The sequence below is a fragment of the Corvus kubaryi genome, unplaced genomic scaffold, assembly GCF_017639235.1.
Source record: "Corvus kubaryi isolate FWS band 111438036 unplaced genomic scaffold, C.kubaryi_AGA036_p1.0 37383, whole genome shotgun sequence".
NCBI classification, from domain to species: Eukaryota; Metazoa; Chordata; class Aves; order Passeriformes; family Corvidae; genus Corvus; species Corvus kubaryi.
The window spans coordinates 2849516-2876150 of NW_024581125.1; the positions used below are offsets into that span (position 1 = coordinate 2849516).

General features: G+C 37.4%; 1 protein-coding gene across 3 annotated transcripts in view; it reads right to left on the reverse strand.

Annotated features, from left to right (window-relative positions):
* Nucleotides 1–26635, reverse strand: part of SPAG16 (sperm associated antigen 16) — a 359065-nt gene that overhangs the window by 321234 nt on the left and 11196 nt on the right. For all 3 annotated transcript variants that reach the window (XM_042035377.1, XM_042035375.1, XM_042035378.1), the window contains exons 5-9: nt 25371–25508; nt 19346–19453; nt 17961–18078; nt 16509–16578; nt 11438–11586 (exon numbers count right to left, since the gene is read on the reverse strand). In XM_042035377.1, the coding sequence (XP_041891311.1) occupies nt 11438–11586; nt 16509–16578; nt 17961–18078; nt 19346–19453; nt 25371–25508 (583 nt within the window). The remainder of the gene's footprint in view (nt 1–11437; nt 11587–16508; nt 16579–17960; nt 18079–19345; nt 19454–25370; nt 25509–26635) is intronic.

Genomic DNA, 26635 nt, shown 5'->3' on the forward strand with positions numbered 1-26635 from the left:
TATTTTATTTACTCAGAACAAAAACATTCAAAATAAAACACATTTTAAAATTAAGAAACCTCTTACAAAAATACCTATTCTACATTCAGTTACTAACACACCAACCAGAAAGACTATCAACACTAAAATTCTTCTAGTTCTTTCCCTGGTACCAAGTCTTACACTGAAAGTCCTCTACAATTCCAGCAGCATTCTGTCTCAGATGTAGAAAGGCTGTGAGGATTCTGTAAGAATCCTCACAAACTCGAAATTTCTCCCAGAAATTGTAATCTACTCTGGAGTGAACGGGAAAAGATTTCATGGAACATACTGATCTAAGAGCCAGCAGATCCTGTGTCTCACACAAGCCAATGCAGATCCAGCTGCCCCAGCACTGAAGATGGATTTGAACCCATGGCCATCCTACCCACCTCATCATCCCAGAAGAAAACAAGTACCACCAGAAAAATGGATTCTCCTCTGCAAAGAATGAAAGGGGAAGGGAGAAAAGAAAATAGGGACAGGAAATTGGAACCTTGTCATTGGCAACAAGACATCAGATCTGTTTAACTGATTATTATGATACTAATTATCAGAGAAAATTAACCTTTACAGTGCAACAGTATGTAAGGATGGCTGACTCTAAACAGAAGCTTGCTATTTACGCTTAGAAAATTTATCAGACATCATATCAGCCCAATCTCATCATATAAACCTTAAATTCTCAAAAGCATTTAGGCATCTAATGTCCCTTCCAACTCAAACCACTCAGTGATTCCATGACCTATTCCTACTAACGTCAATGACAGGGAACCTGGACACCTTCGCAGAGCTTGAAATACTAATCACTGCTAAATGTATGGACCTATTTTGAGGAAAAAAAACCTGAAAGGTTAAAACCCCTTGGTAAATGGCCTTCAGGGATTGGGTGCACAGCTGTAAGAAGCCAATGCAGACTACAAGTACATCAACCTCTCACAGGCACAAATGCGTGTAGCTAAAAATAATAGCCAAATTAGAGTTGATACTGACTCACCAGAAAGACATCACTAATAAAATCAAATCTCAGCTGCGCCATGACTGGAACAATCCAATGACATACTAAAGTGATGTTCAAATACATTTGGCTGCAAAGAGGGACAAAAAGGTTACCCTTTTCTTGTTTCCTCTCATTACCTTTGTTGTAGTAATTTACTTCTGACAGGAAATTCACAGTGAATCAATTCAATTAGTAAAAATATCTTTAAAAGTAAAAATCCAGGATTTGTAATGCCAGGAACAACACTGATGGCTCCAAATCTCTATTTTAAAAGCTTTCCTGATGTTTATAAATTATTTAAAAACCCAAACTTTTTATTACAAAGAAACAGAAAAGGACCACCTCAAAAGGTATAAAACATGAGCCAGTCTGAAGCCTTGCAGAGTAGCTGACACAGCTGATAAGAACAGTCCCCTGCACAGGTGTTGGCATGTTCTGACTAAGCTCCCAGTCACAGCCTTGGCACAGCCAGCCTCTTTTACTGCTACTGAGGCTCTCTACTCACACGCATTACCAGATGGTGGCTGGAAGCTTACTCAGTGTGTATCCTGACAAAAATGGAAATAAACTACACAGCTTGGAAAGAGCTCCTTGCTATGACTCCCAGACCAAAAATCAGTTAACTTAGCACCAAGGTAAACAATGTATGTGAGTGTATTAGCTTGTGTGGCTGTGTTTTTAAAAACAACAAATCAAGTATCAAACACAACACAGGACCTCTCCAATTATCCTTAAATGTGCTCCAAATATTGTCAGCCTTCCCCCTCTTATTCTTTTTATAAACTGTGTAATAAGATACTTAATTAGTACATAATACGCTGTCTTCCACTAAAACAGAACAAAACTCTATAAATAAACTATTATGCCAACAAAGCCCTGTCAGCTTCTCTTCATTGTTATTTCCCAAATTATTTTAGCCTGGGTGGATTTCTGAGATCAAAGCAAGCCTGCACACACTGTTCTTCAAAGCTTTGGTGGCAGGCAGGAATTGGTCATGAACTATGAGTTTGCAAAACAGAACAGAACCTGGAGGGGCAGGATCAGAGCAGGGGAAGTTTAGACAACAACAGAACAGGAGCAGTAGAATAAACAGCCACCAAAGCCTTCTAGCCTGAGCTCAAGAGAGTATCTCTTTCCAATTACTATTGTTTGGACAAAACCAATCGCTCAACAACTGACCGTACATCAAAAAATCCAGGTAAAATATACTCAGAATGAGGATTCCTCTCTCAAAGGATAATTTTTAAAAGTAAAGATACCTCCTATTTCATCTCTATCTTAATTACTATTTTTCTCATTTGCATTATTGAAAAACCAAGGACAATATCTTCCCATTAACCAACCCTGTGACCTATGTCAAAACATATAATTGGGGTATTCTCTCTAAGTATTACATTACCATGGCTGTGTGCTGCTCCTTGATTATTTATCTGCTGCATTCAAGCCAGGGCATGTACATCTTATAGCACAGAACAATTTCTACACCAAGTGTGAAGGAGGCCTGCCAATTCCTCTACTATTGCTAACATCCTTTCCAGACTAAGACATGTCACAACTACATGCATTGTTCCTACATTACCTACAAGAGTTAAGTAATCTAAACAGACTGTTTAAAAAATTGTAATTATTACGCACCAGAAGTGTGGAAATACAGTGTTGATATTTTCACATTAACAAGACCACTGGTAAACTAAATTTTTTTAATGACTAAATATTTTTAAAATACTATGAACTTGATTTTGCATAGTGATTTTTTTCTTATCTCTTTTTTTTTTGTGGGAATGAACTTTTCAGAGATTTACATCACAGCAAATCTCAGTTTTTGCTGAACTGCTTCAAGAGAACAATTTCTTCGCAGGTGCTACAGAAACATGGGGAAGGTTTTTTCTCTACCACGAGTGAAGCATTCCTGCAAAAATAGAAACGGCTTCAGATTTCTAGTAAATTATGAATGTCTGATTGGCTGATCTGCTTTGGTTAATTTAAGGTATATAGCACATTATCTGAACTATATATACACGGTAAAAACTTGGAAACAATAAATAGAGAACTGTGGTGTAAAACATACAAAAGAAATGCAAACTGAAACTGTCCACTGAGTATCTGGTGCTCTGCTGTCACTTCAGCATGGTCTGGCCTTTGTTCTGAGTAACAGAATTCTATAACTAGGCTTTCAAACTCATGTGTTCAAATTTTGTAATTCAGCACCTTAGCTGAAAGGATTTAGAGAATTTACAAAGAGAGCAGAGGTAGGAAAGAGAAGGGGAGCTGCTAGGGAGGAGAGAGGACTTTGGAAAGGAAACAAAAAAAGCACTCTTTTAAATGAGTTGTGAAAACACTTGACTCATTCTGTTTTCAGCCCCCAAAACCAACCTCGGAGATCACGGCCAAACTCCACAGTAAGATATTCAACTGCACTATGAAAAGATTCCTAATGTGTCCACAAAATTGTTTAGCAGTTGTGCTTTACAAAGTGGTTGCATGTAGTAGAAACAAATTGAGTTGCCTTCATTGTCTGAGCATCACATGAATTATTTCTGTTCTTCTGGTGTAAAACCCCACCTGTACAGACATTCCAGGCTGGGTTCCAGCAGAAATCTGCCCAACCTCAGCCTCCCTGCTGACAGAGATTGCACTTTGCTTACTGCATGTAAGAGCAGGTAAGATCAACTAATCCATGATTATACAACAACTAGTTTTAATCATGATCAAACCTGTCAGGCCTAGATTCAAACTGGAAATCCAATTACAGAAAGACCTGTGACCCATTAACATCATCCTCATAGTATGTGACACTCCAATGAAACAGTGTCACATTTTCTGGAGGAAATGCTCTGATTATTAATTCATAAATTGTTTGGAGTAAAGGACTTAGTATTTTATTTCATTTCATTGTATTCAAACAGAAACAATTAAGATTTTACTTTCTACTCCCAGAAGTGCTGTTTGAATATACAAGACAAACAACCCTGAACACTGTGAGCAGTGCCAGAGCTCTTAGGGTATGTTAGAGATTTGTTACCATGAAAACTAAACGCTAATGTTGAATTTCATTTTCCTTAAAGTGATGTTGACATATGCAAAGGCTTTGTTTAAATATTGGAAAAAAAGATTGAAACACCAAAATCCATAACTTACTCCAGAATATTTAATTTAAAATATAAATACCACAGTCAGCACCTGAGCCTCTCCCTCCAGATTTCAGGGTTCTAAGCACTTATTTCATATTTCAATCACATTTCACTAATTTGAAAGAGATCTAGTTTTATCCATGAATAACTTTAGCTGAACTACATTAAAATGGAAAAAAACAAAACAAAAAACCCAATTAGTATTAAGTTTGGCCCTATTTAATCTACTTTTTTTGTGTAAGCATATCAAGCAGTAGTTCATATATTACCTTTTTAGCCACATCCCTGAACACCAAGCTAAGGTTAACCACCAAACTGTAGACTGCAAATACTTCTGGAAGAATACTCCTTTAAAAATAGTGGTGATTATTTACCCAGTTCAAATACAATTACCATTCTGAATATTGTGAGTTGTAGTTGTGTATCAATTACAAGTAACACTTCTATGTGTCTTATCAATACCCAAAACCAACAAGCAGATCACTGATTTGTTGTATTGAAAACTAAAACTCAGTATACAGCGTTCCTAAATTATTACAAAAATCTTCCCAATTCTCGCATCATAAATTTTTCATTATGAAACAGACCTTGAAAAAAAATAGAGGATTATAATTGGAAATAGACTTCTGTGGAACTTTTTCCTCTCACACAAGAGAAAGCCCTTCTTAAAAACCACTGACATTTTTCAAGTGAAAAGAAGTTTGCACCAGTAACACTGTAACTGAGGTACCCAACGTTCACTACTCATGTCTTGTGTAGTACATTCTAGTGCTAGTTAGTGCCTCTCCTTCCTTGAAAGGAATGGAGATCTTGGCAGAAGTTTAACATTCCAAAGAGCATTGGAATTGCACAGTTAGAGACGTTGTATTGGCAGAATTCCCTTCGGGGGCTGTAAGCACCGAACATCTGTTACCGAACAAACAAGCACAACTAAACCATTCTCCTCCTCTTCCCCCCACAACTCCCAAATGGTTTCCAAGAGAAATGTTAAGGTCTTGACACTTTAATGAAAGGGAAAACAAAGTGTTAGTCGCGAGTTAATGAAATTGCTCAATCGTGGTCTCAAAGGCCAGCACTGCTGACGTGACAAACAGCTGTGCAAGCACCATCCCACCTCCTGCTGTGGGTGTTTTGCAGGGAGCCGCTGGTGCTCCTGGAAAGTTCTCTCTTAACTCAGGCAAAGTCAAATCCTATCCTCCAGCCCAACATGAATGAGGGTAAGCGCTGCAGGAACTCTGAGGGATAAAGGAAACCCTCAAGCACAACACAATTCCTAACTCTCTCCATTTGTCTGTCCCGAGGAAGACAGCAACAGCTATTTGTAAAAGTTAAGAAAGCCAAACATTTTAAAGCCTTTATATCATTTCTTTTATATCTGTTACATCTTCTCTGCAAAGAGAACTCAAAAAGTTTTTTCTTCAATTCAATACAGTTTCAGTACATCCCTCTTCCAGGAAATCAAAGCATTTGCATATAAAAACCAGTAATTTCATTATCAGCAGCTTTTGCAAGTGACTATAGCACGAGTGAGATTCATGGTCTCACTGAAGACAGCCTGTTACTCTAAAATCTGTCATTATTGACACTCAAATACAGAAAGAAATAGATGAACATGCAAAGCCTATGTACAATTAGAATTAGGATCAAATGCATCTTACTTCCCAACAGCTTTCTGCATTGGTTCTCAGTCTTGGGGGCCTGTTGCTTTATTTTTCTTGGCAGCATGCATTGACTCAAAATAAGCCTTGCTCTGTAGCATAAAGAAAACCCTCTGGATGCTCTGTGAGGTGAAGTACCAATGGCTTTAAGAATCAATCTACTACTAAAAATGCAAGGTGTTGCATGTCTCGATTTAACAAAGCTGCAAAGGTAGATGGACAATTATATAATAAGTTGTCTTTTATAATCTGGTCTTGCAACTGTATGAATATTTCCTCTACAGCTTTATTTGCAGCTAACATTCTTAAGCATTTTCTCATTTCCTTCATGTAGGCCTGAAATCTTTAAACATGTTTGAGAAAATCCTAAAACTAAAGCCATCATCACATTATCTATTACATTACAGAATATAATAGACAAGTTTTTAAAAAAAACATGAATTTCACCTAAAAAGCAGCTTTTTCTTTTTACCATTTCCAAGTTCATAGCAAAAGTGTTTTTAAAAAAATACAGAATTGCCTAACAAAAAATGTAATTCTTTTAAATTAAATTCCATCAAAACCAACTAAAGGACACATTTTAGATTACGCACAGTTAATCTTGGATCATACTCTTAACATTGGAGTCACAGAACATTAATTCTGTAAGTAAAAGGAAAGAAGCATCATATTCTAAGGATACACATTTTCTTTGCTGCTTAACACCCACTGTACTCTCAATGATTCTTATTGAATTTCTACTTTATTACTACTTGTTCTAAGAAGTTGTTTTGTAATTTGGGATTTGCTCTTGGTTTTATTTCTGGGGTTTTTTAACAGAATTCTTTTCTATTTTAAGGATGCATGCTGTCTCCCCTTAGGGTTCTTTTCTGTAGACTACCAATTTCACTTTTCACCTTTTCTTTGACAGTTTCGTAGACTTCTAATCATTCTTACTGCTCTGGTGTAGATGCTCCACTTGTCTCCTGAAGAGCTGTGATCAGACTGCACACAAAACCGCAGCCAAAGCCACATGCCATCTGAAATTAGCAAGAGGAATATTCCACATGGTCCAGGCCATATTCCTGGTTTACACTGCAGCACAGTGTTCAGCTATTCCACAGTATTATGTGGTTTTCAACTCATGTTTAGCTTGTTTTACACAACATACCCTAGAGCCTAGTCTAATTAAAAGAATTAAAAGCCAATGATCAACTCTTTCTAATCTTTTTGACCTCTATTTGTTCATTGGATCATTTTTTAAAGGTAGAGTTTTGTACCTCTTCTTACATTGTCTGTTATTTTTTTAGATCAATTCTCCAATAGGTCAGGTTTGGAATTCCACTCCTGTCCTCAGCTGCACTTGCTGTTCCAGCCCCACCAAACCCAGGCCACTTGGTCTGCAAGTTCTGTCAGCTTATTTTCTGTTCCATTTTCCAGATCATTAAGGACAATACATCACTGCAAAAAAGCCTCTTCAGTATATCTGCATGCTCCTACTCTATTTTCCATTAATTTAGAAAAAATTATGTCAGGCCAAATTTCCACAGTTGTTCACAGGAATTAATCTGTGAGACAGTATCCAAAGCCTTTTTAAAATCTAAGTGCACTTGTATCTTATCCATGGTACCTCTTATCCTTCCATGGATGCAATACAGACTGGATTGAAATATTTTTCCTTGCAAATCCATTTTCCCAGTTACTTCTTTCCCTGGTTTCTTGCAGATATCGAGTAAAATTTCAGTTATACACTGCCATCTTCCTTAGGAATGTAAGTTATACTGTCTAGTCTATGATTTCTTAGCCTATACTTTTTATCTCATTTGAAACACAGACATTGTATTTTCCTTTCTCTAGGCTGCAGTCTTATATTTGGGTAACTTGTATTAATTTTCTTAGCTCAGTGTCTGGAGTTTTATTGTCCCAGGGAAGGACTGTAGAAATAAGCATTCCCAGTATTATCTGTCAGTCACCCACTCTCTTCTGAATATCCAATCAGTGCTTTCTTACCCACATTATTAGAAACACAAAGTGATTGTCTGTTTCATTTACAACCCCTCCTAACTACTTTGGGGCCATCTTTCCAATTCTGTCCCCAATACACCTGTGCTAATTTATATTCAAACTCAATAATCTGATTAAGTAATCACTTGGTCTCATCTTCCCTTCTGCTTGAAAGCACAGAAACAGCAGTTCTTGTAAATTTTGTACTCTTTTTTCCATAGAACTGAGGAGAAACCTCAGTGTAATACATGTACCCATGTGATACTTCAACCCAAAGTCTTATTAATTACAAAAGCCATATCTGTATGATCACTGAATTTTACTTCTCTATTTTTAATATACACAATGGCCATAATTGCAAAATCTGTTCCACAGAAACAGATAATTCCTCAACTCCAGAAATGTCCAACACACCTTTAGATAAAGTTTTACACCAAGTAAAACTGCAGAAAATTAAATTGGGTTGTAATATATGTAGAAATCTAATTTAGTGAACATAAAGAAGCTGCAATTGTCCTGCTAATAACTTATAAAAGCAATCAAACATAGAATGTATTCTGAAAGGAACCCGAGAGAATAAAAATAGGAAAGTTTTCAAGAGCATAATGAAATTCACATTATCAAAGGTTCTCTACAATTTTAATGACCTGTGAGTGCATTTTAATTAATTTAAATGTTTAAAGTAGTACTCTATGCACATTCTTAATCTAAGACTATTTATGCTATTGATACTGGCTTATTAAGGGCCAGATATGTAAATAGTTTAGACTAATTGTCTGTTACTACAATTTGAGTCTCATAACAAAGACTGTAAAATCAGGATAATGCATTCTCTTAGAACAAAAATCCAGTTGCTTTCTCACTCACTGTTTCAGTGATAAACTTCACATCAAAGGAACCCTGTGTTTTAAATTAGGTGTCAGCTTTTACAGGATATTGCAATAACACAATATATGTCTGTCCTTGAAGTAAATGTTCTAGCTCAGCTATGAATCATATTTGCATCTACTTAAAACCACAGGCATTTGTTAGATCACTATTTAGCTACCAGACACAGAAGAGATGTTAAATCATTTCCATCTCCATAGTTCACTGCTATGTAACAGCACAGTTAATACAAACATTTATAATTTTATCTCAAGGATACAATCTCATGACAATATAGAGGCTTTTTACTGAATGGGATATAATCCAAATGCCTGAACTTTTGAATTGGATAATATGTTCACTCTGAACTTTTGTAAGCTTTAATTGTTCATTTACATTTGCTGAAACAGGCTTGACAATACTAGACAGTGAATTTTACCTAGATTTTCCGTATCTTCCGTTCTCTTTTTCTCTATTTTGTTGTAAATGCACATGCAAATACAAGATTTTAATTACATTTATTTCTTCTATATATTCCTCACCTGAACTCCATGGAACTGACCAAATTCATGCTCTAACTCCTACTTCCTTTGTGGTATAAAGAGAATTTAAATGAATCATAATCTCAGTAAGTATAAATCAATTTTACCATTCCCAATAAAACATTTAAAGTATTATTTTCGTTATTGTAAAGGAGAACAAGACTGACTTATGGAACACTTTTCGGTAGATGTTCATTCATGCTGAATCACTGTAAGAAAGAATATAAGTCACACAACCCACAGCAGAACTTAAAAGATCTTTTGATATAGGTCAGAGGAGATGAGACACCACACAAGCTTGACTCCAAGTATCACAAAAATCGACCTAAGGAAGAAGGCAAGGCCCTCATTTATACCTCATCCTTTTGATGGAAACAAACACTTAGACACCTAAACACTTGAATAAGAACACACTATTTTCATTAAATACTTTGAATTAGAGCTGTAGTTCAGTAAGCGTGCACTACAGGACAGAGCTCTGCCTCTTCTGTTTTAAACAATTTTAACTCACCTCTTTGCACTCTACACATTCATCATTCCCCCTGCCTTTTATTTCTAACATCCTAAGCAGTAATTCACATGCACTATCCAAGTTGGAATCCTTTATCAGGGGAAAGGAAATATTTAAAAATAATAGATCCAGGAAATGTGAAGTGAAAAAGAACTACAGCATCTCTTCCAACAATGGAACTAATCTCACACCTAAAGTTTTAGATTATTGCTTAGCCATGGAAAATTCTAGTACATTCAAACACGCTCATATCTTCTGATGCCTTATTTCTGGAACTAATTCAGTTTTCTAATTAATTGATTAAGTAAAGACATCAGGGCCTCTGGTGGGACTCATTTGGGAAACATAAGATCTGTAGAAACACAGATGCTCGCCAGAACCAGTCAACTAACTGTGCTCATGAATTTCAAAGAACAGGAGCCAGACAGGCACACTAACTGTGCAGAGTTTATATTCTGGGGGTGAAGCATAACTCTATTGAAGTTTTCCATAAAAATTCTGATGACTTCAGTAGAAACAGAAACACGAAAATGATTGCTTCTTGGATTATGAAATTCTATCTGTTCACAAGTCAAAATGAAGAGAGGAGATACCTGTGAGAGTCTAGCATGGAAGTTTTTAACCACTGAATGAAAAACAGGCAAAGTGGAGCTGGACCGACTGGCACGCGCCTCAGGTACTAAGAGGTGTGAGGACAGTAAGGAGAAGTATTTGCTATATATGGTGAGAAATGTTTCAGTAAGCAATAGAAGAGATACAGACAGGTATAGATATAGATTAGATATAGATATAGAGGGCTCAGGAGCAGAAAAAAGAATGAAAACAGAACTAAAATGCTATGTTTGTCTGTGGAGAGGTGAACTGCCAAAGTCAAACAGAAGAAATGCTCTTGCAAAGCTAGGCAGAAACCTATAAAAAGTTAATTAACATGGACATATTATTGTGGGGACAGGGAGAAGAAAGACTGAAGCCACTTTTGACTATACCATCATCAAGTAAAGCTTTTTTCCTTCTCAAAAAACACAGTTTAAACTCTAACTGTAGTTCTCAAACAAAAATAGACCAGTGTAACAGTTTTAGGAGCTTATGAAATTTTATATATTACAATGTTTACTCTGATTTGGAAAAATAAAAAGCATTGTTATGTAGTCCCAAAATGCAACCTCAGTAAATAAAATAATTGGAATAAAGTAAACATTCTTTTCCATAATTAAAAAAAATACTCAGGAATTAATTTTGATTTTGCACAACCTCCAAACTGAAGCAGTGACACACCTCTGGTATACTCAGGTTTAGAAGCTCTGACTATTACAAAATTACCAGGTTTTTTCCCCTTAGTCTTGCAGATGTTTTCCCTCTTAGACCCAGCCAGAACAGTCTGAAAGGCTGGGAAAGTTTGTAAGCATTATGGAACAGATCAGGATTTCTCAAGTTACAAAAGAAACACAGCAGAGCAAGAAGCAATTACAGCCAGTGCTCCTCCTCTGCTAGGTGATTACACTGGATTCTCAAAAAGTAGACTGCTAGCTTCAATTAATCAGAGTTCCTGTAATTCCCTGAAAATTTAATTGCAATAGAAACTCGTATTAAAAATAAAAATCTTGTTACCTACCTGTCCTATTTACTTCAACTAAGCAGGACGTCTTTTAATCGCATTGGACAGGTGTCTGTCACCACAGCTTAGTATAAAGAGGATTGATACTGTACAGCTGGAAAGAGCACTTTACCTTTAGATCTCTCTTGCCCTTTTTCTCCGCATCTTCGGCTGGATCACATGAAGAGCTTGCAACAACAAGGAACTTTTGCTGCCTGGCTTCCCGAAGAGCTTTCTGGGTGGGACCTTCGAACCCTTTCTTCCTTGTACAATCATGGCCTACTTTAAAATAAAACCAACAAAAATACCATCAGAACACTTTTTATTTACTCTTCTGGAAGCTATCTCCTTACCTAACATTAGCCAGACATGTGAAATTCTCAAAGAAACACCACTTTAAATAAAAAGATATTCAGGTTACTGTGCCATCCATAAAAAGTATTCCAGGGCTACATGTATCTCTGCTCCACAAATAATTTCATCTTATCTAAAGGGTACCCTAGACTTGGCCCCAAAAATGCAATAGTCTTGCAGTACAGGGAGAGTCACAGGGAAATGGATGCATTCCTTCCCATCCCTCAGAGCCAGAGGAAACATCAGCTCACTCCATCCTATCCAGTATCCACCACCAATGCAATATTCTGATTTGCAGCCCACAATCCTTTTGTTTCCCTGCACTTTCTGCCAACCCACCTTTCAAACAAGGAATTACTGATAAATAGGTAAGTCAGCAAAGAAATCCTAAGCAGGTAACACAGCTTTAAATCATCAAAGGTTGAAAGGAATACGAGAAGAAGTACAGCACACATGGACAATAGCACGATGCATCTGCCATGACCTGGCAGAAAGGACACTGCTCTCTGACAGCCTTTGCACTGGCAGCTTACACAAATCCAAACACAGTCCTTTGTGATCCCTGTATCTTGTTGCAGTGCTCTGTTGGATGTACAATGGGTCTGCACGAAAAACAAAGTAATACTGATTTCCAACAGGATTTGGGCACTTACATCCCTCCAGTTCTTTGAAAAAAAATCTGATTGAAAAAACACATTATACAGCTAAAATCCAGACTGAAACAAATGTACTTCACATTACTCACTGCTAAATGATTGCTCTTATAAAATGGTTTTATTAAGACCTTTACACCAAAATGCAAACCTGATGACTTAAAGCAGGGAAAAAACCCCAAATACTCCCTCTACTCTTGAGACAAAAAAAGTCAGATCAAGCAAACACAAAACCTTCCTGCATACCCAATCTGAGTACAACTGGAACTGGTGGAAAGAACTGTGCCTGGATTAAAAATACTCACCATTTTAAAAATTGAAGCTACTGTCACAGATATCCTGAATAACAACTTTCTCTGAGGAACAGCAAGCAGCAAAATTGGTTTATATGCCTAATACCTTCTACTCACTCAGTAACTGCTATCCACTAGCATGTTGCTCACAGAGCATTTGGTTTGTTGGTCCTTTTGAGATACACATACCTGTTAAGCAACAGTGTTATGACAGTTCCAGAGCTTTAAGTCAGCAGCTATTAAAAAAGGAAAGAACGAGTTCCAAAGAACTGTTGCACTGAGATGCCAATAGCTTAGGTTTAAAGATTTTCCATTCTGACTGCATTGCACATGGAATGGGCACAACCAGGCTCAAGTACTTCAACTGGTGCATTTTAAATTTCTTTCTGCATGACCTTCTAACTGCAGTCGCATCAGATCAAGGAAAGGAAAAGCACAGTTAACAGTCTTAGCAATGAGTTAATTCAACCATGAGTAAAGAAACTCATTAAGTTCAACTTTTGAATATAATTGGGTAATAAATAAGTAGCTGTTGTTTTTAGAAAATACAAGAAGAGTACTGAGCAAGGAGCAGTTTTATAACATGTTTAGAGCCAGCTGCTATAGCACTGTTCACTTAGGTTTATAAGCAAGCCACAATCAACACTGCTTAATTCCTGCAGGCAAAAGGGGTCTTTTTTCAGAGCACCACTTAACACTGTGTTTTGATCCGTAAGGAAGAGTGCAAGCATTGTTAATATACACCAATACCCTAAATAAAATATCAGCTCTCTCTTTGATAATTAGGTTCCTCTATGTATGATCTTGCTACCATATCAGGAAGGACCAGATTTAAAACACAACCAGTTTTTCATGTAATCTCCTTAAAAAAAAAAATCCATTACTTTTTAAAAAGCCATCTGAACTCAAAACACAGTATTTTTTCAGAGATTATTTCTGAGTGGGCATCAGAGAGAGAGAACCAGCCCACAGTATGACCAAGTCCTAACAATAATTGCTAATTAGTTCTCAAACAAATTTTTTCCTCTCCAACTACTACATGTCCTTCATATCAATTTAAAACAAGCAAGGCAAGAATTAGGAAATAAAAACTTAGGTTTCTTTAGGTGTCTTAAAAATTATTAGAAGCTCTTCTCCTGAAGGATTTCTGTACAAAGCTGAACAGCAGCCTGACAGTGAGACAGCAAAAAACTGCTAGTAAATAAATTACACGCTCTGTATTCTGGATGCTATCTTCAATTGTTTGAAATGCAGCAGGCTGAAAGCTCCTACATCAAATGCCTGAGTAATAAAGTCCAGAATAGTTGCCCTAAAATTAACATTAAGTACTGTTAAGTTTTTTCTACCTAGCTGCCAGATACAAATTTACAATGCAAACTCATGGTGAATACTAAGAAGTCCCCTTTGTTCTTTATTGTGCACTCTATGACTCAAAAAAAAGCAACCCCAAACTAAAACCAAACCCACAATCACCGAATGGTTTGGGTTGCAAGGCCTTAAAGTTCATCCAGTTCCACCCCCTGCCATGAACAGGGACACCTTCCACTATCCCAGCTTGCTCCAAGGCCCGTCCAACCTGGCCTTGGACACTTCCAGGGATGGGGCAGCCACAGCTTCTCTGGGCACCCTGTGCCAGGGCCTCAGCACCCTCACAGGGAAGAATTTCCTCCTGGTGTCTAATTTAAACTTTCTCTCTCTCAGCTTGAAGCCATTCCCCCTTGTCCTGTCACTACATGCCCTTGTAAAAAGTTCCCCTCCCACTTTCTTGAAGTGGATGTGCAGAACCTCACAGTTCAGCAAATCCAAAACTAATTAAAAGCCACTCTCAGTGCCCTCTATCCAAGCCAGCATTCCAGGTGTTCCACGGTCAAGTCAGGCTGTGGGACAAATGCAGCCTCAGGAGCAGTGAAGGGCAATGCCCTGCTGCTGGGTAGAGCCCTTCTCCTTCCTTCAGGCTCTGCACTGCAGTGAAAGCAGACACCTGGCCAGGAGAGGCAGCTCAGCTTGGCCAAGGATCACTTGCCACTCTGGCTGTGCACTGTCCTCTAACTCAAAAATCCCAATGCACAGAAGTCAGCCCAGAAGACTGAGAAGTGCAACTGGCAGTCTCCTTATAGCCCAGATTTCCAACTCCAACAGCACTGGTTCCTTCCAAACTAAAAATCTGAATTTTGAGAATAATGAAGCAAACATTTCTCCGGTATCCATGCACTGCTTGTTTCTCAGGGTTGTACTCATACTCTCAGGAATGAGAAATCGAGAGGGAACAGAATATGATCACCTTTCAAGAGGCAGCAGAAGATATTTTAAAAAGATACAGTATTACCCACTGAGACATGAGTATGCCCTACAGAGGGCAATAAAAATTATGTAGCATTAGAGGACAAAGCACTGAAACAAAATGAATTGAAATACTGATTAATTTATGATACCCAAGGTATGAAGCAAATTAAGACTTGTAGAATCATGTGGGTGGCTGATGAGCTTAATTTGTGTTGGAGAGACTGACAAGGGGTTTTTTATATAATTATTTATCAAATGGCTCCCTTGCTTGTCACTTCTTGGTATTACAAAGTGCTCTCAAGACTTCTGGAGAATAAACAAGACTGAACAGCCAGAGAATGGTTTTTAGAATCAAACTACAAAGGAAAGTATGTTTAATATGAAAAGGAGACAGATGGGGCATCCGCACTGTAAAACACAAGCACGGGGAAGATCCCACACTACATATCCTTAAACCAGAGTGTATCTTAATAGGAAAGGAAGGCAATGCTTCCTAGCCTCTTCACTCAACTACAAACACAAAAAAAAAAAAACAAAAACAAATACATTTATGTGGCTACTGTTCTTTTTCTCAGACTTGTTTTCTAGAGGAACTTTACACAGTGGAAAAAATGCCATGAACGTGGGAACTAATGAAGCTTGATTGTCAAAGGCTGGAGTAGCTCAGTGGCTTTTTACCTGGGGTATGTTACCAGTGCCAAAGGAGATTTAGGCTTTAACACGCTAAAAAAAACCAAACAACAAAAGAACCCCAAAACCACAAAACAAACAGATATTGAAATTGCCATAATTGGAACAAATTCTTCACCTAGAAGTTGTATAATATTTGTAGGATTCTCTAATTTCAAATAAACAGTTATCTCTGATGGGAGTCCTGCTCATGACCAAGGCAGGTACAACATGCCCGTCACATGTGGATACTCTGTTGTCAGAGGATGGAGCTCACCATTTCCCTTTTGCACCATCTCACTTTCAAGAGAATTTAAGAAACCTGGTTCCTATGAAACTTATCTTACTATCAAATGTAGCTGCAATTGAAAAATAGGTTCAAAATTATTATGGGATTGATGCTCTCAGAGAATGTGATAGCATGAGCTTCACTTACTTAAGAAAGCAGAGGTGCTAGGGTTTTCCTGACAGAAAAAATAATGCAAAAATTACACAGGGAAGTAGTGTGGTACCATACAGATACTATTCCAGCAGCTATTATATCATCTTAGCAATCTTCTGTAAAAATGAAAGTCTGGATTTCATAATACCAGTATTTTCAAAATGTTTGCAGACCACAATGCATGCTTTCTGAAGGGTGAGCAGAGAAAGAACACATGCACACACACAAAAAGGGGAGTATCAGCAGATACAGTAACAAAATCAGTCACAAAATAGATTTCTATTCCAAGTTACTCACATATTCCATATTGCCTGCAGCAGGCTCACTCTCCTCAGTGAATACACTTCAGAATAAAATATTCAAATGATAAAACTGCTGCTCAGACACCAGGTCAGCTGATAAAACATAGTGCAAGTATTTTTGATTTACTGTTACACCACATTTTGAGATGCATCACAACAACAAAAAAAATACATAACCAGTCTGAGCCCGGTGATGGGAATATTTTACCTTTTGTCTCAGGAATCTGTTTAGTATATCCGAACTCTAAACTTTCTAATGCAGCCTGCAAACCTGTAACCTAATTTTAAAAAGAGGAAAGAACAAGAGGAAGCAACATGAAAACATTAGTTTTGAAGTGTCTGTTCACAACATGCAGCATTCATGCTGGTGTACTTCATAAATTCCATCTATAATTTTTTTACTTTTGATTATTGTCTCTAAGTTATGAACGTAACTCCTAATTCAAGATTTTGGAAAGACCCAGAGCAACAATGCAATAAAAGGCAAGCCACCCAGAATCTCTCAAAACACTTCTACAACTCTGTTAAAACAATGCAGACATACAGAATACCAGGGTTCTGACTACACCAGCAACTTTTAGCAACTGCTGTCACTGCAGTGATCTTGAATTTAATGGCACAATATGACTTACAGCTTTGTTATAACAAAATGTCACAAAATAATGATGTTATGCATTACAAAAAACTCATTGCTCTGGAATGAGTACAGTTCATAACTGCAGAGGTCCTACATATATATATATATATATATATATATATGTCCCTGAAATTTCACAGCATTGGAACTGCTCCATGTTTTGTACTCCTGATTCAGCATAACTCCATATGGGCAGTAAACTCCCATTTTCTGTAGGGCATTTTGTTTTCCTTATTGAAATTTCAAACATATAATCCTCAGTGTTTTATAAGTAAGCCCTGAGGTGACCTGAGAAAAACTGGAGGCAGAGGAAAGGAGGAAATGAGAGATGAAGACTGTCAGAAGACAGTGTGAGCACGGTAAATTCCTTTCGTTTTACCCACATATAATTGATGCTACTGCTGAAATGCATTTGGGTAGGGTTTTTTCTTTTTGTTTTCCTGCTTCTTTTCTTAAACACATGCAAGGTAATTTTCTGTCTATCATCCCTCCTACCTGTGCTCATACTGCTTTCTGCCAAAGGGGCAGAATATCTTGTATACATCACGTAAGATTAGAGGAGTAAAGATACTATTCAAATATTCCACTCAAGACATAAAACTGTCTCTGATCTCTTCATGTATTTTTTTCTAAACTAGCAGGTCATTCCTGGATATCTTTAGGAAAAAAATATAACAATAAACAGTAATAAAGGAAGTTAAAATAAGCAATTTCCAAAGGCATAGATGGAAGCATGGGAAATCTGTGTGAACATCCTACCCTTCCTTAAGCTGTTGGCACTGAAGGTGTACCAGGGTCTGCACATTGCTGACTCCTGTAGAGCAGCACTGAGCACTACATGCTGACAACTATTACTATGTGGCACCAAGTTTCACTGCTAATTCACCTAATCACAAAACTCACTAAATATTCTGCTTCAGGCTACTGCATAAGTGACTTGCTTCACCAGAAATGTCCTATGTAGTTACCAAAGTAAAAAGCAGAAGCACTCCTTACAGCTGTGCAAGTTCACCACAGTTTTACCTGCCCCATTGCTTTGTCTCTCTCCAAACTGGTTAACATTTTCTGTGTCAGTGTATTCTGGTATTTTTCTGACAGCTCCTTCAGCACCGGTTCATAGGATGCATAATGTGCCTTCAGCCTGTGAGCAAGAGGAGGAAAAATGATTCCTCACAGAGATTTATATCTGCATAACTTTTCCCCTCCCCAAACAAACAAGTAAAATTACCAAAAGGTCAACACAGTGGAGACAGCAAAGCTGTTTAGCATGTAACCAACCAAACGGAATACCACAAGGAAAGAGGAAAAAAAATAAAAGTCAGATGAATGAGTAAGAGGATTCACAGCTTGTTTGGTCACATCTTAAAACAATCCGTCCAGTTTTGTCCTGTTCTTAATCCTTCATACACATACTGCACATTAATTTTGGCTAATTCATCTTCTTACACATGGATTGTACTTCACTGGAAGAAAGAGAACTACAGCTGTTATCTGACTACCAAATAAGATCCTCATCTGGAAAAAACAGTCACAATATGATCATGATTTCTTTCTTCACTACACATTACACTGAGAATACTTAAGCACTTGAATTCTTCAGACAAACTAAGACTCAGACATGTAATCTCTCAAGAGAAACACGTGACACCAAGAGCTCCAGAACCACTGCATCCTGCAGAACGCTGAGTCACAAAGCACAAATCAGTGCAGAGTGCTCTCTTGCATGAGCATGTGTGCATTCCAAGAGTGAGGCTGTAGAACGCGGAGCTGCTATTACATGCACTGAATGGTAACAATACCAACAAAACCCAGGGAATTCATTGGAGCTGCAGATGTAAGCCTCTCCTCAGTGCTATGCTAAAACAAGTGCTGGCGTAAATTGTACAAAGAAGAGATTCTGAACTCGGCTCCTATCTAGAAATTACGTTACTGTAAGTCAGTAGCAATGGACTAGTTTGGGCTTATTTGCAACCAGAGCAACATAGCAAGTTTCTTACTGGAAGTTCAAGATTACAGAAAACACCAACTATGAGAATCAGGAATGCAAAGGCTCTGAATTTGGTGTGACACCAGTTACCCTTAAAATGGGCAAAGGTTCTAAACAGAAATCACTACCTATTTATGGCAAAATATCTGGGTAGAAAAAAAATCTCATTATTGTTTCCAACTATTAGAAATACTGTGTATTCATTAATGCCATACTGCATCATAGAAAATTCACCAAAAACAAATCATTGGAAATTCTTTGACCTGTGTGGCATGATGGTCACATGGAGCTGCTGTTTACCAGGACATAACTAAATGCAGCTAGACTCACTTCAGATTCCATAGTGTTATCTCATTATCAGGCAACAATTAAAAACATTATGTTTAATGCTACATGTATAGCAACTAAAATTATTTTGTACCTTTTCATATCACAAATCAGCCTGTTTTTCTCCTGCACCACTCGCTTATGATGCATTCGGTGGAAGTCTCGTTCTTTCTGCATTTTTAGGAGAGCCTGTTCTGTTTTACTGTGTGTAAAAACAGAAAATGCACGGCAGTTAGTCTCCTCCTGTGAACTGCATCAAGGTATGCTGAATACATATGGAATTAATTTTTGGATATGTACATGCCTACTGTATCTAAGCTGGAAGTTCTTGGTAGTACAACCTGTGCTGGAGATTATGGACTTTTGAGGTCTTTTTGCTGCCAGCTGAGGTGCAAAACCATGGGTACTTTTCCTCTTCCCTCAGATCCTTTAGACAGAATCCATAAGAATTCTGGCATCATAAATCTCAGATCTGAGGTCGATTTTATGTTAAGCACAAGGAGTTTCATGGAGGTACAAAAACCAATCCTCTTGTTTGAAATTCTATGTAAAAGATTGATAATACTGATAATATACTGAAAATACTGATTTTTTTTTTTTTTTTTTTTTAAATATTTACATCACATCTGTATTGTTGCCTTGCAAATTAATTTGGAGAGCGTTCTGGAAGAAGTTGGGCCAGAAATATTTTAGGCTGTCTTCAATCATGTTTGTAACCTGTCCCCAGGTGTTCCCTGGATGTGAGAGCAGGCAGCAAAAGGACTCCATTTCAAAATTAATTGTAAACATACTGATAACCTGTTATTCTCTGAGCACATTCTACACACAGCCATGGGACACCCTGAGATGCTCTGCTGTGGATACAATATTGCTGCTAGAAAGAATTTTCTTGCTTCTTTCTAAGCCCGTGGGATACTTTTCTCTCTCACAAAGAGATTAGCAGAAGTTCTGTAAACTATGAACACCTACGACCTTGTAGAACTATGTTTATGGTACAGCAGAAAAATATTTTGACAATGGATGTTTAGGATTTCTAGCCAATCCACCCAGGGGGTGGCTGATCCTTTGTCCAATTAGACTATGAAGAAAAAAGTCTATACAAGAGTTTGTAAGATAATTAAATAAATCAATCTTGCTGCACAATTCCTGCCTGCTGGATCTTCTCTCTCCTCCTCCCTAAGGCTGCAGGATACAGTAATACTCTGCTCCATAAACTTAAAAGGAAAATACTCTGCATATATTCAGTACATTTTCTCCTTGCCTTTACTGACACGGGTTTGGCAGGAAAGATTAGTAGATGAATTGTTTAATTGCAAAGGAAGCTTGAAATTACCTTGCACTGAAATTAGATATTTGCTTCTTGCAGAAATAAAGCTCATTTCCTCTGCAAGAGGAGCTGAAGAATGAGGTAAAACCAAAATAAAAACTGAGTATGCCAAAATCAGAGCTCCAGGAAGAAGATCCGTAACCGCCAGTGCATTATATTTAAAAATTTAAAATACAAATAATTTACTAATACAAATTATTTATATTTACTGTATATGCAAGCACTACGTTTGTTACTTACACAAACTACCATACTGACACATGTACATTGGTGCTTGCAGCAGAGGCCTGAAGGAGAGCCCAGTGAATTAATGCCAGCAGCTTTCAGTGAAAGCTGGCAGGGCCGTGGACCCAGGCAGGGCTGCCCCTCCCACTGGAGCCCCAGGCACACACATCATGCTGTGTGCGCAAACACCACGAGCTGGGAAACAGAGAAACTCGGGATATTGGTATGGGATACAAAGCCCACATTAATTATTCTGCTCAGGCTTCTACAAACGTTCGAGAGGTAAATGAATCAGTGGTCTCAGGACAGTTCTGGGAAACAACTCTCTCACGACACCACACTCAAAATCTGACTTGCCATAAAGACCTTGAATGCAAACCCTGGCCCTTCAGAGCTCAGCAGATGGCTTGTTCTGAGCATAAAAAATGTTTCTACAGCCAGAAAAAAGCTAATATTAATTTATTTTAGGGAAGATATATGTCAAAGTCTGCAGGTCTCTCCGTTTAAACTTTTCTCAAGCAAGTACTTCTGTTAGAATAGCAGAATAGGACAGGGTGCCACAAACCCAAGTAGGGATTTTCAGAGTCAAGTTACATGCCCTGATCCCACTGAATTTAGGTGGGACTACATCCCCCAAGATGCTGCGAGTTGTAGCCCTAACATTTTAATTGAAATAAAGACAGTTTTAGAAAACATGTACTTTCAGGCTTTTACTCTAATCTAGTTTACATGGCTCTTAGCAGCAAAGATGCTAAATGCACCATGTAATTAAACAGCTGCATTTAAATATGGTGCACAACACAAAAAGTGTGCACTTTATTTTTTCCATGGTGTAAGTGGAAAAATACGTGCAGGAATAGATTTTGGTACAGAAAGACGAGATGAACTGAGAATTTTGTTGCTAATGTTGTCACTAACAAAAATAATAAATATGTCTTCCAGGATTACTTTATATTTTGACCATTACTTTGGCTGTAAGCTGGCTGTGTATTTGTGAGCATGCTTCCAAAAGGGACAGAGGGGTACCTGCAAACGTTTACACTTCCTAACTGACGCTGTGAACTCAACTACAAACCTCAGGCAAAAGCCTGACACAACTTTCATTCCATCTACATAAGAAACTCCTAAACCTTTGAAGAGCTTTTAAATACCACAGTTCACAGTCCCTGTGACCAACACCATCTTAAACCTGAAACAACATTTGTCTGACCGCATGTTTAAATAAATAGACGACAGAATCTGGCCATAGGAAAACACAAAAATATCTGGTATTCAAACTATTTTATATCATCAAATAGGAAGAATTTAACATGGCTATGAAATTGCAATCTATTTTCAATTCAGAAGAATGTTGCTATAACATTAAGTGCTCAGACACTACTGAAGATGATGAAAGAGAATTAACTAGTCTTGTTTAACAGTTAACTATTTTCAGTGTTTTTTTACGAATTTTTCCTGCATATTGGAAGGAAAGCCCATGCTTCCATTACGGAAGCAATCAGCAGGTAACAACATCCCTTAGCAACCAACTGGGGCTCAACTGTAGCCTTCAAGATAAAAGAAGGGGAGCACATTTGAGGTACCCTTTAACTAGAGTCACATGGCAAACCAATGTAAAATTGGTTTTGCTTTCTATCACCACACAATAGTCATTTTTAGAAATCATTTAAATAAAGATTAGTAGTGTATCTAAACCTTAAGGTAATAACTATACTTAGTTTTGGAGTAAAAGGATTATGCCGATATTTATTTCTTTTAATGTCTGCAGAGACATCAAGATGCCTTCAGACATTGCACAAACTATAAAAAATACATGCTCACTATACAGAGGAAATGCAGCTAACTGTAATTTTCTCTTTAAACACAGAAACACCACAGTGAAATCTAACCAACAGCCTGCAATCTCCTCGATCTGCCCCCCTGCTTGCATGCAATCATGTAAATACTGTATTAAAATACCCAAAATACAATTACAGTTAGCTTCTAGACACTAAATGTCTTCCACCAATTGCTAAACAACATTAAAGCAGGAGGTAATTGGTTTACAGTCATTTATCCTGGGCCCCCATACTGCGTAAGTCCCAAATAACATCTCTTTTCTGCAAGATGGCCATCAGGACTACCAAGCTCAGAAATACCAAATGTAATTAAAAGCTTTCCTCAAGCACATTTCAGAGCACTGTAGCTCTCAATCAATGTTTTCTGACTAATCCACAGAGCAAAAGACAGGACTTTCCTTGCTCCCACACCCTTGCTTTCTAACCAGCCAAATCAGCATTTCTCCAGTGCTCTCAGGCATTCTGCTTTCTGAGTCATTCTTTCTGAAAACCTGAAAACTCACATTGTCCTCCAGGTAATTTTAGCTCCTGCTGGAATATTTACTTTACTACAGCAAAGGCAGTGGTTCAAGTTACTGAATATATGAACAAGAAAAAATGCTGTTAACAGTCACTACACTAAATGGATTTAGTATAAAGTATTATGAGCAGGGTTTATCCAAAAGACGTAAAAGAACACTGTAGCCCGCGGTAAGTACAGCAAAAATGCTCAGTTTCACACATTTCAGTTATTTCAGAAACAGTAGTGCTTTAATTCATAGATTATTCAAAACAATTTATATGAACTGAATGTCACAAATGCTGAACTTTTAACATTAGTACCAGTGAAATCTTTGAAAGCTATTTGAAATGAAAAGGCTGAAAAGTGCAGTAGTGACAAACTACTGTTAGCACAGACTTACACCTGCCTATACAGCATTCCAGCAATAGCTGACAAACTATGGAAATAAAGCTCTCCCTGCAAGTGGACAAACGTGGGGGTCTGGTTTCAGCAGTGTTTTAACAAGGCATGTGTGGAGTACCTGCAGCATGGAACAGGCAATGCCAGTGAACAAGATGTGGTCACGCAGAATTTGTGTCACACACTGACACAAAGAACTGCCCTGAATCTCAGTGCCCCTTCTGGAACACCAAACCAGTGATGTGACCCATTTGTTTGCCACCAGAGTGTTGCTACTTTAGGTTCCAACAAACACCAGAATGCAAAAAAGCGTGTTGGGACTTTCATTTAACAGAGAGCCTGTAGCAACCCAATATATTGGCACTCTTTTCCCTCTCCTGCTTGCTCCCTGTTGCAGATTATCATGTCATCTTTCAGACTTCTACTCAGACAGCTGCTATAAAAACTTTTCTGGCACCCCATGGAGTAAAAAGATATTCTTAATGAAAAAAACCCAGCTTATTCAGACCATGGTGAAATGAGTTTGAGCTTTATATTGTTAAATAATCATGTAGCAATACAACGAACCCAGGAAAACTCTTACCAAGTCATAATCCACTCAGATTATTTTGTTAGAGCATGTTCTGCTACATACAGGGGGTGAAGAGGGGAAGGAAGAGAGAAAAGAGGTGGGGAAAAAAGAAAATAAAGCTCATTGAAATTACTACTGTCAAGGATAAATTTCATGAGGGCCACATTTTGTCCTTCCTTCTTTTACTCTGCATTGCTGCTTCTTACTCTCCCCCACTCATATGAGACACAATCTTTGAGTACCCATTGTCCAAAGAAGCTGCAGATTAAAAAAGGAAATGTTTTCTCTATGGTCTGTCTCAGTGCATCGTTATATTTAGACTATGCAATATCTGACTTGATGTTGCCACTGTTTATTAAACTACTTGACTGTGGCCAATTAATTCCTTAATTTAAAATGTAATAAATCATTAAAATCAGAAAATAATTTAATTAACATTATCAGCAGAAATTATTATTAAACATCTGAATAGGTTTTTTTTCTACAGAAAGGAACAACCTAAATGAAAATTAGCAACTTGAGCAATTCTGAGGAAAATCAAAGAGATGGAATTAACTTTACAGCTCCATGTTTTAAAACCACACACTGGCAAATCTGAAGTGAGTGCATCATTAAGTCTCACGGTACATTCTCAATGAATAACACGTGCAAACACACCATTCTCCAGAAAACGCCATGTGACGTGCGGTTCATTACCACATCTCTCCATTTTATAGGCTAAATATTTTAACTCCCATAACTGAAGTACTGCAGGCTTGTGAAATAAACTACCACAACGTACACGAGTGTAATCAATGATGGTAATTTACACTGACACACCATTACCACCAAGCCCAGAGTGACAGATTCTTTGTAATTAAAAAAATGAAGAATAAATGTATAGTGATTTTTTTTTCCCCTATGCTGAAGGTTTGTGGTAGCTGTAATTTATAGTACTGTAATACAAAATGCACATAACGATTTATTTTTTAGTTCTACATATTAGACTCACACAATTCTCTGTAGTAATTTGTTATGATTACGGGATATTGAAAATTATTTTTAGCCTAGTAAATACAAATAAAAGAAATTAAGATTTACATTTCTAACAGAACTCAGAGAAACTTGAACTTTAATTATAAATGTCATCTAGAAGTAAAAGTCTGTGCAGCCAGCATAAAAAACAGGAACTTACTATTTTTCACTAAGTACTTGGGTTTACTTTATCTGGCCTTTTACTACCATATATAAAAGCTTCAAAAAAACCAAGTAACATACTCAACAGAGCGTTTGTAGTTCTCCAGATCTTTCTTCAAGCTCAGATTCTCAGTCTCGAGTTGCTGGTTGCGGGTGTACACGTCTGGAACCAGCCCAGCATCGTCAACGGTGAGCACACCTCTCTCAATGAGTTCGTACCTGGTAGAAAAGAAACAGATTCATTTTATTTATTTTATTCCATGTTTCCATTTCCTTACTTCACTCATGTTTTCCTTCTCATGCTACCATTTACCTAAACTAGAATCACAGTGATATTTATCATCTTGAAGCATTTACCTTCTATGATCATTAAGAATTCACAGCACACTGTTCTATTCTACTGCTTTTCATTCTAAAATGTGTATTGTTCGTAATAGTCAACACATATAACATAGTACTTCATATTGAACAATTTTCTTCCTTCCTTCCTTTTAAATAGCTTAATTAAATGGCAGAAACAAATATTCTTGTTCAAATAGCATTTGTATATACTCAGTCCTTTTTATCTCACATGCTCAAATATATCAAGATTTTTTTTTCTGAGGACCCAAATAAGCTGCAGATAATAAGGATGAATGATTCTGAGCCATCTTCAACAAGGAATACAGAGCTCACCTAGGGAAATTTCTTCATTCCTTCCTGTTTATTTTCCCTATCCTTACTTAATTGTATTTACCAATATTTATTTACCTATTTTACCAGACCTGAGAACACTTGATTCCGTGATGTAGAAGGCTGAAGGTTGTTTTAGTTAAATACTTGCACAGACTGACTTGGATTTTAAGAAGAATGTGAAGCAGCCTGGAATGCTGGGTAGCATCCCAGGAACCTCTACAGCCCCAGTAAAAACATCTACTCATTCAGTATCCTATTTTAGGACTACCCACCTTTTGGTGCTTTGTCAGTAAAACCTAAGAATACAGTATAGACAGAAGAGTGAGACCTCAGCCATGACATCAGCTCACCAGAAGCTGAATGGAGTTGTAACTAACTTAAATCAGCTAAAAACCATAACCACACAAGCACCTTCCCTGATGGGAAGATGTTCTGGGTGGGAGCTCCCTAGAAGGCAAGATAGGAACATTATTTGCCTTTTCAGGTGAAAAATATATTGAATCTGTGCATTGTTTTGTTTCCAAGTAATAAGGAAGTATGAAAAGAATAGAAGTAAATAGAAAAAATTATAATAAAAATTATAATAAACACTATCTCCCACACATGGATACAAGCAGCAGATCTGAAACCTGAAGACAGTAATCACCAATATCATTCATCAGTAATCATGC